Below are 14,743 nucleotides of genomic sequence, written 5' to 3'. Positions count from 1 at the left end.
TAAAATTATGTATATACATATATATTTATATGTATGAGTTTCACTGATAAAGGAAGCACTTTTGAAATATCCTATTACTATATTTTGCTTTGACAAATTTTATCTTTTGACTTGGAGTTCTGGTGTGGCACTGTAGGATAAATACTCAACCACAAGGTCGGTTTGAACCACTCAGTCAGTGGTTCAGGCTCATCAGCTGCTCCTTGGAAACCCTATACAGGGTTGCTGTCAGTCACAACGGACTCAACGGCACTTAACAACAACAAATATATATATGGAATCCTGGTGTGGTGCCTCAAGGTTGGTTTGAACCGTAAAGTCAGCAGTTCAAACTCACCAGCTGCTTCTCAGAAATACCAATCCTTGGGACATAGTAAGCTCTAAGTAGATTTTTTTTAGGAAACACTATGGAGCATAGAATACACTGTGGGGCAGTTCTACTCGGTCTCATGGAGTATGAGATAAAGGATTTGGTGATCATTTTATATTTATCAAACATAACATTAAACAGAGTATTAAAGACAAAAAAAAAAGAATGTCTCTGAATGTCATTCTTGATGATAACACTTCCATTAAAAGTAGCAATTTGCCTAAATTCTTATGAATCGTAGACTTGATATTAGAGACAACTGCATTATGAATGCCTGATTTTCACAAATTATTCTTCCTGAGACCTGATGTTTAGTCACTTTCCAATTATGCTTTCCCATTAAAGAATGCTATGATTTGAGCCTTTACAATTTCAGTAAGTGTTTTTTTTTTTTTTTTCCTTTTCCTTTTCCTTCAAAGTTTAATTTTAAAAGATTTAAGAAACTTGTCCAACTTTGTAGTTTCTGCCCTGTCCTGATATTCATTTAATTGGTTCTGCTAATGTGAATGCCCTTTCAAATATGGGAAAATAAAGCAAGAGGGAAAAGTTGATTATTTCTGTAATTGGATTTTCTCTTGAATAAAATGATTTCCCCCACTTTATCTTTCTGACTTAAGGAGTGGGGTGGTGGGGGCAGTTTTCTTTCATATTGTAGTCAGAAACAGACAGAGGAAGGTACAGTCTGTTCCAAGGTATCAGCGTGGCATATTGGTTTGGTTGTAATTAATTACTGATGCTGAATATACTCTGGCCCCTGCTTTCAATTCCCAAATCTAAATTTCCACTGTGTTGTAAAATAATTCCATCCAGGAAGAATTCTAATTACTTTAGTAATTATCGCCTTATCTCTAAATGGAATCCAGACATTTGCTGCAGTTTATGAATGTTAGAAATGTTTCATTTCCTTTTCACCTTGAGTAACAGAAAAACACACATTACTGACTGGCTTCATTGAACCTCATAATTCATGTTACTATAGAAACAGAAAAACTCATATAAGAATTGTGTCAACAGTACCATAGATAGTAAATAACTTCACATTAACCAACAATCTCATAAATTGGTTTTAATAACAGATGTGTAAAAATTCAGTAAAATAGGATTCCTTTAAAATATCATAACAATATTATCCAGCATGCTTACTTTTAATTTTTAAAGCAGTATCTTTGGTCTTATGTAAGTTTTTGTGCTTATTATAAACTATTTGCTGTGGAATACAAGCATAGTATTATGAGATAAAAGAATTATTTAATGTAGCATTTATTTAATTTTGGTTGAACAGTTAGGATTCATTTGATTTTTTGCTTGAAGCCAAACTGTATATACCGGGTTGATACTAGACTTAGAGTACAATTGTTAAATGCTGTGGAGTTGATTCCAACTCAGAGCAACCCTGTATAGGGTTTCCAGGGAGCAGCTGGTGGATTTGCACTTCTGACCTTGTTCACAGTCCAGTGCTAATCCTACAGCACAACTCCAGGACACCAGAAAGAATTTGTGAAAAATTTCCATGATCTTTCAATTCCATGTTTCCACAAATGTTTGTAGCCTCCTCATATGCCTTTTTGTTTGTTTGTTTGTTTAAATCCTATTTGACACACACATTTTTTTCTGAGCTTCAGAAGCACTTTTCTCATATACTTGGCTTCATCAATCAATTTGCATCTACAGATATTTAAATTTTTTTTTCTTTCTTATTTTTGCCATTTCAGTCTCAATTTTTATAATATCCAGAGGTTTGGGAGAGGACATGAGGAAAGCCTTTCTCATTTTGCTCTTGTATTTCTACTTTTTCTTTTCTCATACATACTACCTTTTTTACTATAAGAAAATAACATTATTCCAAATTTAAACTAAATGAGTCATTTACATCTTTTCTTAGTTTCTTAAGAAAAGATACTTTTATTACTTTCAAAGCGAGAGAATCATTAAAAAAAAACCCCACTAATTACTAATAAATTTTTTCACGAAGAGCCCTTGGAAGGCTATTTTTTATCATAAATGTTATTGATAAACCACATGTTAATCGCATGTTAATATGTAGATTATGCCTAATATTTAAAAACAATTTCTTCAAAAAAGTAAGTTTAAACTAGTTCTAAAGTTCAGAAATCTTCTAGAATCCCTACTTGTGAGAAAATCCCATATATTTGTTTATGGTGGTCATAGTGGTTGTGTGCTGCCAAATCAGTTCCAATCCATAGCCACCCTGAATTGAATTTTTGAGGTTGTAAATCTTTACAGAAGCAGAAAGTCTCATCATTCCCCCAAGGAGTAGCTGGTAGATTCGAACTGCTGACCTTGAGGTTAGTAGTGCAGATTGCGACTCATTATACTATCAGGGCTCCTTTTATTTGTTTATAGGAATACGTTTTTGTTCTTATTTTATTTAGCTTCCAAACAAATAGGACTGAGATCTTTCTATACCTATATTTTTTTATGATTTATTTCTAATATTATTATTTTTATCATTGCAAGAATGTAGTTTGTGTGACAGTGATCTCATTAAAAATGGTAGCAGAAAAAGAACTTTTGTGAGTTCGATTAATGTTTTGATCAGAGTTGTGTGAGGAAGAGAAACTATGCTTGGTATTCTAACAGAGGACATTTAATGCAGGAAATTGGCGCAATAGATGTTAAAAGACTGGAAAATCATTAAAAGGAGATAAGATTAATAAGTACAGGAAGCAGTCATTGCCTCTAGGGCTAACTGCAACTTGGGAGCTCAGAGAGAGGTGTTGCTACTTGGGAGGCAGGAAGTAACCACTTCCCACCCTGTCTTCTCATCTCCAGCCCATGCATGTATCATGTCTCAGCATCTAGCAGAAAGCCAACTGCCACTGAAGCCCAGGAACATTACTATATAGACTTCCAGCCCTGGCGTTAGAAAACTTAGTATACAAAGAGACTTCAAAAAGTTGTGGAAAAATTAAATTGTCTTCCAATTCCATTTCTTAATGAATTTTTGAAACTCCCTCAAGTGTGGCACTGTAGAATAAACACTGAACTGTAAACCTAAAGGTCAGTGGTTCAAACTCACCAGCTGCTCCTTGGAACCAATATGGTATATGTGTGAAGCTGAGAGAAAAAAAGGGAGGGACGTGACAAGCACAGTAAAGCAATAGGAATAGCACAAGTTTTTTCTTTTTTTAAATCTCAAATCATATAATAATTGACAGTAAGAATTTGTTTTACACTTGTGAATTTCTACTAGGTTTAAGCAAATAGGACTTACAATACTTACTGATGAAGATCAAAGACCACAGCCTTCCATATGGGTTGCATTTCAGTGTAAAGAAAACAAAAATTCTCATCACTGGACCAATAAATAACATCAAGATAAATGGAGAAAAGATTGAAGATGTCAAAGACTTCGTTTTGCTCAGATTAACCATCGACACTCATGGAAGCAGCAGTCAAGAAATCAAATGACGTATTGCATTAGGCAAATCTGCTGCACAAGACCTCTTTAAAGAGATTTGAGGGACAGTTTTGCTCGATGTATGATTCTTGGTTGGCAGATGTTTTCTTTTAGAGTTTTGTATATGTCATCCCATCGTTTTCTTTCCTTTATTGTTTCTGCTGAGAACCAGAGTTTGGTCTTATTGTTTCTCTTTGGTAGGTAACTTGTCATTTTTCTAGAGCCCCTTTTAGGATTCTCTCCTTGTCTTTTGTTTTGGAAAGTTTGATTATATGTCTTGGTGGTTTTCTTTTGGGGTTTATCCTTTTTGGAGCTTGTTCAGCTTCTTGAGTGTGTTTCTTCTCATCTTTCATTGTGTTAGGGAAGTTTTTCTCCAACAATACTTCAACAATTTTTTCTGTGTCTTTTTATGCCTCTTCCTGTTCTGGAATTCCAATCGCAAGTAAATTATTCTTCTTGATATACATAGTAGGCTTTCTTTGTAATTTTTTTTCTAATTAATTCTTCTTGCAGATGAATATTGAGATATTTGTCTTCAAGTTCACTAATTTAGCTTTCCATTGATTTAGTTCTACTTCCTTGCCCCTTTAATGTTTTACCTGTTTCTGAAATCTTAGTATTACTCTTCTAGATATCTACTGGCTATTTTTGTGTGATTTTAAAATTCTCATTTATTTTGTCAGTTCTTGTAATTTTTTCCTGAATTCTTTTTTGTGTGTGTGTGTGTGTGTTTTTTTTTTTTTTTCTTGCTTTCATCTGCAAATTTCTCAATCCACTGAAGGTACCTAAATATAATTCTTTTGAATTCCTTATCAGGTAGTTCCAATTTTAATTTCTGGTATTATATTTTCTAATTCTGTAGTTTGGTCACTTGTTTGAGCCACTTTGTCTTGTTTCTTCATGTGTGCTGAAAATGTCTCTTTTCTTTGAGATATTGTGTTGTCATGGTATTTATATTTAATTGATGATTGTATCATTGTGTGTTCTTAGGCACTCACCCACGCGTCTCATGATGAGTGTGATAGAGACCAGAAGTGTATACACTATGCTCTGTGTTTAATGTAGTTCAGGATGGTTTTGTCCGATGGCTGCTGATTATCAGTGATCAGATGGCAAAGGAGTGAGTGTGGTGGTGCTTGCCCAATGGGTGAAGTTACAGAAGGCACAAATATAGTTAGGGTAAATGGACACCATTGCTGTCTCCCCATAACAGACAACAGCAATAAAAGATCTAATGTAATCAGTAGCTTCCAGATACAGAGGGGGTACGTCCATTCCCTTATCCCAGGTAGAGCAGACGCCACACAGGAGGAGGTACCACCAGCTGCTGGACATGTGAAGGTGGTGTCTGGCGATGTCCCTGACCACCAGGATGGCTTAGGGAGCAAGGGAAAATTGTATCCACATTGTCAATAACCTTCAGCTCACGTCCTCTGCCTCTAGGCCTCTATCTCAATCCACAGCTGTCTTCAAAAGCTCGAGATGGCCACGCCACACCACACCAGTGGACAATCCACCCATCTCTCTCCTCTTTCGCCACTCTCACTCAGCTTCCTCTCCCAGTCAGCACCCATTTCACCTCTCTGTCCTTTTCTCTGAAGCTCAGGGCTCCAAAATCACCCTGCCTATCTGTTACACTTGGTCTCCTGTATCCTTGTTGCAGAGGATCTGGTTAGTGCATCTGCCTACTCCACCATTTCCCAGAAGTGCATTTAATCTTTATACCTAAGAAGTGATAGCAGAAATCTTTACCTTGTCACTAATCTCCTTTAAAATCATTCATTCTTTCATTAATAAGTACATGTTAACTGTAGGATTTCATGTTTTTAGGTACCATCAAGTTGGTTCCAACTGACAGTGACCCTATATACAACAGAACAAAACCCTGTATGGTTCTGTGCCATCCTCAAGGCTCACTGTAGATGTTCTTTATCAGATAGAGTTAATTTCCTTCCATTCCTTGCATACTTAGAATTTGTATCATGATTAAAAATTGGATTTGTCAAATGAATGTTCTACAACTATTGAAATCCTTATGTTTTTTTATGCTGCAGTAGTTGTTGCTTTTAGTATAATGTATTACAATAACTGATATTTGCCTATTACACCAATCGTGTGTTTCTGGGATTAAAAACATTCTTGAGATATGTAATTTTTTTTTACATGATGATGAAGTGAGTTTGCTAAAATTTTTACCACCACATAGCAAATGAAAATAGTAGGATAAATTAAAATGAAACATCAGTAGAATTTCATATCTAGTATGGGATGTAAGTATGTGTGTATATTCACTTAGGTAAATAATTAACTCTCAAAATCATTTTGGTTGTTTTTATGTGCCATGAGTGGATTCTGACTCATAGCAACACTATATAGGGTTTCCAAGGAGCGACTGGTGGATGTGAACCACTGACAGCCCAATGTTTATCCTAAAGCCCCACACTAGGATTCCTCAACAGTAGTTTGTTGTTGTTGTTGTTGTTGTTAAGTGCATTCAAGTCAGCTGTGACTCATAACAGCCTTACATAGGGTATCCAAGGAGTGACTGGTGGGTTTGAACTGTCGTTGTTATTGTTAGGTGCCGTCGAGTTGATAATGGACTCATAGCAGCCCTGTGCACAACAGAAGGAAACACTGCCATGCCAAGTTCTGTGCCAATCTCACAATATGGCTGTGGTTGAGCCCACTGCTGCTGCTGTGCCCGTCCATCTGGTTGAGGGTCTTCCTCATTCTCGCTGACCCTCCCATTGTACCAAGCATGATGTCCTTTTCCAGGGACTGGCCCCTCCTGCTAATAAGTCTGAAGTATGAGAGACGAAGTCTGGCCATGTGGCTTCTAAGGAGCATTCTGGCTGTCCTTGTTCCAACACAGATTTGTTTGATCTTCTGGAAGTCCATGGTACTTATAATACTCTCCTCTAATGCTGTGTGTGGCGCTGTGGGTTAATGCACTGGACTGCAAAGCCAATTTGAACCACAAGGTCAGCAGTTCAAGCTTACCAGCCACTCCTTGGAAACCCTTTACAGGGTTGCTATGGGTCGGAAGTGACTACATAGCACTTAAGTACACTAACAACACTATTATACAAATGCATCAATTCATCTTTATCCATTGTTCAACTTTCACATGCACATGAAGTTACTGAAAATACCATGGCTCGGGCCAGATACACCTTAGTTCTCAAACTGATGTCTTTGCTCTTCAACACTTTAAAGAGCTCGTGTGCAGCACATTTGCCTAATGCAATGCATTGTTTGACTTCTTGACTGTTGCTTCTATTGAGTGTTGATGGTTGATCCAAGCAAAGTAAAGTCTTTGACAACTTCAATCTTTTCTCCATTTATTTTGATGTTATTTATTGGTCCCATTATGAGGATTTTTGTTTTCTTTACATTGAGGTGCAACCCATAGTATAGTCATTGATCTTCATCAGTAAGTATTTTGAATCCTCTTCGCTTGTATCATCTACATATCGCAGGTTGTTAGTGAGTCTTCCTCCAATCCTGATGTCATGTTCCTCTTCATATAATCCAGTTTCTTAGATAATTTGCTCAGCATACAGATTGAATAAGTATGGTGAAAAAATACATACCTGTCACACACCTTTCCTGTTTTTAAACCAACAGTCCTCTTGTTCTGTTGAATGATTGCCTCTTGATCTGTGTACAGATTCTGCATGAGCACAATTAAGTGTTCTAGAATACCCATACTCCTCAGTGTTGTCCCTAGCTTGTCATGATCCACACAATCAGAAGCCTTTACATAGTCAATAAAGCACAGGTAAACATCTTCCTGATATTCTCTGCTTTCATCCAAGATCCACCTGTTGTCAACAATGCTATCCATTATTTCACATCCCCGTCTGAATCCAGTTTCCACCTCTCACAGCTCTTCATTATTGTGCTGCTGCAACCATGACTTAATGATCTTTAGCAAAATGTCTTTTCCATATGATCTTAATGATATTGTCCAACAGTTTCAGCATTCCTTTGTGTCTCCTCTCTTTGGGATGGGCACATATATGGATCTCTTCCAATCAGCTGGCTAGGTAGCTCTCTTCCAGATATCTTGGCATAGATGAGTGAGTGCCTCTAGTGCAGACTCAGTTTGATTAAAGATTTCAATTTGTATTCCATCAATTCCCAGAGACTTGTTCTTTGCCAATGTCTTCAGTGCACCTTAGAATATTTTCTTCAGTATCATTGGCTCTTGATCACATGCTACCTCTTGAGTATTTTGGTGCTTTTCATCATGTTTTGGTATTCAGTATTCTTGTGCTGACAGTGTTCCCCTGCTGTTGATAAGTTTTTCATTGATTATTGACTCGAAAGTAGTCCGTATCTCCTTCTTCCTAGTCTGTCTTAGTCTGGAAGCTCAGCTGAAACCTGTCCACCATGGGTGACCCTGCATTTATTTAAAATACTGGGGGCATAGGTTCCAGAATCACAGCAATATGCAAGCCACTACAATATGACAAACTGACAGATTTAGTGGTTGAACTGTCAACCTTTTGCTCAACATTCCTGTGCTTATCCAGAACTTATTTAAATTTAGCCTAAGGCCAGCAGTATGCAGTACTCTTCTCACAGGTCCCTAATAGGGTTGGGTAACTAAACAGTGACAAGTTCAGATCCATGATTAAAATTGTCTTCAGCAAACCCATTTTCAGATTGTCTGGTAAGTCTATTTTGCCAGTAACTAGAATGTATAAGTAAAAAAATATATAATGGTTCAAATTCTTTTTGTTGAAGCCAATTAAACATTCATTTTAATCTTTAAGAATTATTATCAAAAACTATTTTGAATGCATAAAGACAGTTTAAAATAAAAAATGCACAAATAGTACTTAATAATTATATACCTTACACTCACAGCTTTCATAAATTCATAGAAATTATCATTCTTACGATTATAGTATTTTGAAAGTTCATATCAAAACAGTATCCAGAATTTGTACTTTAAATATGTGGATTGATATTCCATTTTACACCTTTTACAGTTTTATTTTAGACACTTAAAATCATGTAATAATTGAGAACTTGGCCCATTTCTAATGGTTGTTTCATTTCCTCCTGTACTGAAGAGAATTATTTAATAGGCAAATTAACAGTGTAAATATATTTTAGTTCATCTACCTAAGAGGTCAAATCATTTTCAAGAACTTGAGCAGCATCATTTGCATACCAAAAATTAATGCATAGATGAGCTTCAGTTAACATTAATGTGCAGTCTCTAATTTAAAAATCCATTTATAAGAAATCTATATTCTTAAGTATTTCTAAACCAATTAAATTGGAATTTCTTTTAAATATTTAGCATCATGGGTGTTTTACTAATTCATTAATAACACTTACTTTCCCCTGTATCAGTCAGGTTTTTATGTTGTTATTAAGTGCATGAAGTTGATTCCAACTCATCGCGACTCTGTTTAGGGTTTCCGAATAGTGGCTGGTAGGTTTGAATAGCCGACCTTGAGGTTCAAACAGACCTTGCAAGCCAGTGCCTTCTCATGCAGTGCATATATATGCATTGAACATCCCATCCCTTAACATTTACAACTCATTTTTTTTTTTAATGTTTAACTATTCTGTTTCAATGTGGATCTCAAGGCCAAAGTAAGCAGGGGTTTGCCTAATACTGAACTGAACTAAAATGGATCAAGAAGGTTGAAGGAAATCAGCAAGGTACTTTCCTTTGGGAATACCCAGTTCTCTAGTGCCAAGTTCATGCCAATTCATAACCTAGAACAGTAATCCAATTGTCTTGTTTTTGCAATATTTCACAGCTAGTTTCTAGATTATTCTTTTTCTTTCCTTTCTTTCTCTCCTTTCTCTCTTTTTTTTTAACTTTATGGATAGATGGTCTCTTCTCACTCATTGTCTGCTGTGCATCATTCCTTTTATCTGTTCTGAGGATTTCTTTTGATCAGGAGTAGATAGATATAAGGCAATTGTAAAACCAACTAATTAAAATGTATTGACTTTTTTATTGAGGAAATTGTTCTTTTAATCTACAGTATTCTGTAAAAGCATATGCTTTTTATGATTCTCAAGTATAATTTTAATAATTACCTTTAAAGGAAAAAAAACCAAAAACTTTTCACACCATATAAATCTATTTACATTTCTTCAGGTACACTGTTTTATTGTTACCCTATTCATATTATCTTTTTAGAGTCTCAGAGAAAAGCTCCAGAACTTGGAACTCATCTTACTAAGTGAAGTCCTCTCAAATTAATAGTTATATCAGGCAAAGTTGGATTCAGAAAAAAATCTTTTAAACAATCCATTTGTCATAAAAATTAAAGTAATATGCAAACAAGGTTTACAAAGTTGCTGTTTTATTAACCCTCCAAAACAAACTCATTGCTGGCGAGATCAATCTGACTCACAGTAACCTCGTAGGACAGTGTAGAACCACCCCATAGGTTTCAAAGGTTTTAAATCTTTATGGAAGCAGACGGCCACATTATTCTCCCATGGAATGACTATTGGGTTCTAATCACCAGGTGGTTAGTTAGCAGCCAAACACTTCACCACTGTGTTACCAGGGCTCCTTGTTGCTATTCATAATCAAATAATTTGATTTTTCATATTAAAGCATCCTTTTAAAAAAAAATCTCTTATGCCTCCAAATATATCATATATCTCAAGTACTTTATTCATCCATATAGAAATGTACTGAGGTGACAGGAGGTTTATATTTATTAGGAAAATTGATATACCTATAAATTAAGTATTTGCTCTATGATTTTCAATGTTTGGGGCTGTTTTTCTTATTGTTATAATACTAGGTTTTTAAATCTGGATTTCATAGAACACTAAAATAAAATACGTAATCCTTGGGAGGATATGAGATCATTCTTTTGGAGGAACTGAAGGACCTCACAGATAAAACTTGCAAGATACAAAAGTTTGAGACATCTACCAAGAAGAGACGGCTTGCTACTACTCTATGATGACAGGGTTGTGTTTTCCTTTTAAATATGAAGTATCAGCAAGAGGCATTATTTAGTGATGGAAGCCTCAACTACAAAGGAAGGCATCCAAAGTATAATAACCCCATGAAACAGGTGCAGTTACAAAAAGAAGAAGAAAATTTGCAAAAGTTTAAATAATATCCTCAAATAGATATGAAAAGATACTGCATCTAAATTTTTTTTTTTTTTAAATAGGATACTGTGAAATAGGAAAATTGGTATGCAAGAAAGAGCTCTTGGAAAGTCAAATTTTGATATTCAGTTGAATTTTTTTTAAACAAACAAGTTGACAGGAAAATAGGAGAAAAGGGTGAAGATGGAAACTAAAGAGAGAGAAAGCTTATTTTAGTCAATTCAGTAGTTTCAACTTCCAAAAAAGAGTAGTCCCATAGAGAGAAAATGAATGATTAAAGAAATAATAATGGAGAATATCCTAGAACTAAAGTTCTTGTATGGTGCCTTAGGATAAGCACTGGATCGCAAGATCGGTTTGAACCACAAGGTGGGCCTAGCAACCTGCTTCTGTAAGGCCGTAGCCTTGACAATCTTTGGAGCACACAAGTCACCACCCTGAAACTGAATCAGCTCAACAGCAACTAAAAACAACAACAACAACAAAATGATGTTACAACTAATGGAACACTGCCGTAGTATCGGTCCGTTGTGAGGATTAAGACATGTTCAGACATCCTAAAACGTAAAAATAAAATTTCTCTGGTATTCTTCCCGATGAAACTTCTGAAATATTCTCCAGAAGAATGAGAATATTAAGAAGACACAGCATCCAGGAAAAGGGAGCTGGATTAAAAGTAGCAATGTTCAGGGATGGAGCAGATTCATTGTGCTGTGGAGACATAGCTGAAGTAAGCAATAGTGACATCTCCAGGTTGGGGGTGAGGGGAAGGAACTAGTGAATGGCATGATCCACTGGATGTTTAGAAGACAGTATTGATAGTCTGGCACTTTAGGATAATCATTGGACTGTTAACCGCAATGTTGATGGTCCAAATCCACCAGCCACATTTTGGAAACCCTATACACGATAGCTATGAGTCGGAACTGACTTAACGGCACTTAGCAACAGCAACATTGGTATCTGACAGAGTTTATGAAATTTGGCTTCTAACCAAAAGGCTGGCAGTTTGAGCTCATCAGCTACTCTGTAGGAGAAAGACACTGCAGTCTACTTTGTAATGATATCCCACCTTGGAAATTCATAGGGTTACTAGGGGTCAGAAATGTTTCTATGGCAGTAGGTTGGCTTTGGTATACCAGTTGACCAGTGAGCAATATATTTGCCATTCCTATCTATGGGATTAGTATTAATTTAACTGAAAATTGTGGAAAATTATCTTGGAAGGGGAGACAGAGAATAGTTATAAGAACTAAATCAACATTTGCCACAATAGAGACATCATGAAGTATTGTCTAAAAAAGTGATAAATATAGGCATCTACTTAAAAATATGGAGAAACATTTAGAAGAATTAAAGGTGGGTGACTGAGGACAAGACAATAAACCACTGGTTTTCATTATAAACTTTTATTTATCTTTTAACTTTTTAGAAGGTTTACAGTACAGATCATCAGTTTTACATTCAACAAATCACACACTCTGTTTCATTTCAATGATTGCATCCTCCTCCATGCAACATAAGTTATCCCACTTCCTCCCTGTGGATTTTGTTTTCGTTCCACACTATAAGTTTTTAATAGCTAAGGCTCTTTTGAAAATATTTGTAAGTGTCCCTCTTCTAAAAATAAAATTGAATTTTAAAAAGAACAATGATATTTAATATGTCAGAGAAGTAGAGTAATTATGCGTTAGAGTCAATGTTGTTCCTTTTTCGCCTTGTTTTTTTCTCTAGAGTTCCTGGAATAACTATTGCTACAGACATCATCTGTGGTTTTCCTGGAGAAACAGATCAAGATTTTCAAGAAACAGTGAAACTTGTTGAAGAGTACAAATTTCCAAGTCTTTTTATTAACCAATTTTACCCAAGACCGGGAACTCCTGCTGCAAAAATGGAACAAGTTCCGGCACAAGTGGTAAGATATTTTTCTTGTAAGGTACCGTTTTTTGACAATAACTCTAAAAATGCATCTGTTTTTACCAACTTGCTTATAGTATAATCCCAAAATTAAAAATACATGGATATTTCCAAGATGAGGCCCAGGGGTAGGGAAACCTTGAGTGACTAAATTGATGTTGTTGATAAGTGCTGTCAAGTTGGTTTCAACTCATAGTGACCTTGCATAGGGTTTCCGAGGAGTAGCTTGGTGGGTTTGAACCACCAACCTTGCAGTTGCAGTCCAGTTGCCACACCAGGGCAAATGACTTTGGGTGACTAAAATATCTTCCTTTTTATCTTTCAAAAGAATTTGTTCAGATGACACTAGGAAGAGATTTTTTAAAAAACTGATATCTAGTATTTATCTGTGTTTATAAGACAATTGCTTGGATGTTTCTGAATAAGGCACTGTTTAAATATGTATGGGTAAATGAGACTTTATATTTATCTGGCTTTTTAAGTGATCCTTTTCATAAATAATTTGTTACTTACCAGAGGTTCCCTGTTTTTTTTTGTTGTTGTTTTGTTTTGTTTTACTTCTTGAGATAGTTTTGGTTCAAATATGTTGCTTTCACAATGAATTTCAATTTAACTTCCTCCTTATGTTTTTATAGATATATTAGAATAAAATGAGTCAAAATAAAAGGAAAAGTTAAAGATTCAGTAAAGGATTCTGTGTCCCATAATTCCCTAGTAATAAACTGTCTTAAACCAAATCGTTTCTAGAATCATTGCCTGAAGTCGAAAATGCCTACAAATTTGCCTTATAGATGCCTGTGTAGTGTTACATAGTGTGTATAGGCAGTCCCAGGTTAGAACAAGACCCGTTTCTAACTGTGTCTTTTAAAATTTGTAGGTCATTCTGATTGTGTACATATGGTTTTTATTTGATCTTATTTTGTACAAAAAAAAAAAAAAAAGCTGGAAGTCTCTACATGATTTAAAAACTGCATGTACAGCAATTGAAGGTGCTTGTGATGAAAAATTAGTTGCAAGTAGTGGGATTGATGGGATGGTTATGTGTTGTGTAGTTGGTTTCAACTCAGCAATTCTGTATAGGGTTTCTGAGGCTGTAAATCTTTATGGGAGCAGAATTTTGCTTCAGTTGTTTCAAAGGGAGGACAAATTTACATTATTAGTAAACTGAGTCTTCCTTCAACAGCCTGATTTACAGCCTGAAGTCCTCGTATGATGAAACTGCTTACCACAAAGTTGGCAATTCAAACCCACCAGCCACTCCAGGGAAACCCAATACAGGGTCTGAGTCCATGGCGCTAAATAATAACAACAGCAAAGTGGGCTTTCAAAATTGGTGGTACCCACCTCAAAGATGGCGCTATTCCACTCATGGATGTTGGCTGACCAAGCTGCTTGGTTGTATGTGGTTCTCCAAGTCCTGCCAGTAACCCATTGCCATCCAGCGAGTTCCTGAAAGGGCTCACTATGCCTAGTCTGAGTGTTCCATTCCAGGACTTTGACCTGTAACTTTTCCCTCTCCCGTTACAGTGACAAATCACCGTAATTGTAAACATTCTAATCTGTTCTTTTACTTTATTGGTCATGACAGAACTTGGTTGGAAGCCTCATTAAAAGACAAAAAGGAGAGTGTCGGTAAGACATTCATAACCCAAGGACTGCCCATATGTCAGTCACAATGTACCCAGCTTTCTTTTGTAAGAAAATTGGGTATGTTCAAAAAAGTTCCATTATGTATAACTACTACATCTAACAGTACTATGAACATTCCTGTTCAAATCTTTGTCCCACTGATGTATGTAAACATTTCTGCTGGGCATTTAGAGTATAAAATTGTAGGCCATAGAATATATAATTGTACTACTATACTAAGGAGCTCTGGTAGCGTAGTGGTTACGAATCGGGCTGCGAACCTTAAGGTCAGC

General features: G+C 35.9%; 1 protein-coding gene across 1 annotated transcript in view; it reads left to right on the top strand.

Annotated features, from left to right (window-relative positions):
* The window catches only part of CDKAL1 (CDK5 regulatory subunit associated protein 1-like 1), a 980,453-nt gene that overhangs the window by 738,512 nt on the left and 227,198 nt on the right, over positions 1–14,743 (top strand). The window contains exon 11 of the mRNA XM_006860787.1: positions 12,639–12,819. Within this exon, the coding sequence (XP_006860849.1) occupies positions 12,639–12,819 (181 nt within the window). The remainder of the gene's footprint in view (positions 1–12,638; positions 12,820–14,743) is intronic.

This window comes from Chrysochloris asiatica, unplaced genomic scaffold, assembly GCF_000296735.1.
Source record: "Chrysochloris asiatica unplaced genomic scaffold, ChrAsi1.0 scaffold00040, whole genome shotgun sequence".
In the NCBI taxonomy this organism is placed as follows: Eukaryota; Metazoa; Chordata; class Mammalia; order Afrosoricida; family Chrysochloridae; genus Chrysochloris; species Chrysochloris asiatica.
Note: the sequence above shows the minus strand (reverse complement) of the source record. Positions and strands in the feature narration are given on the sequence as shown.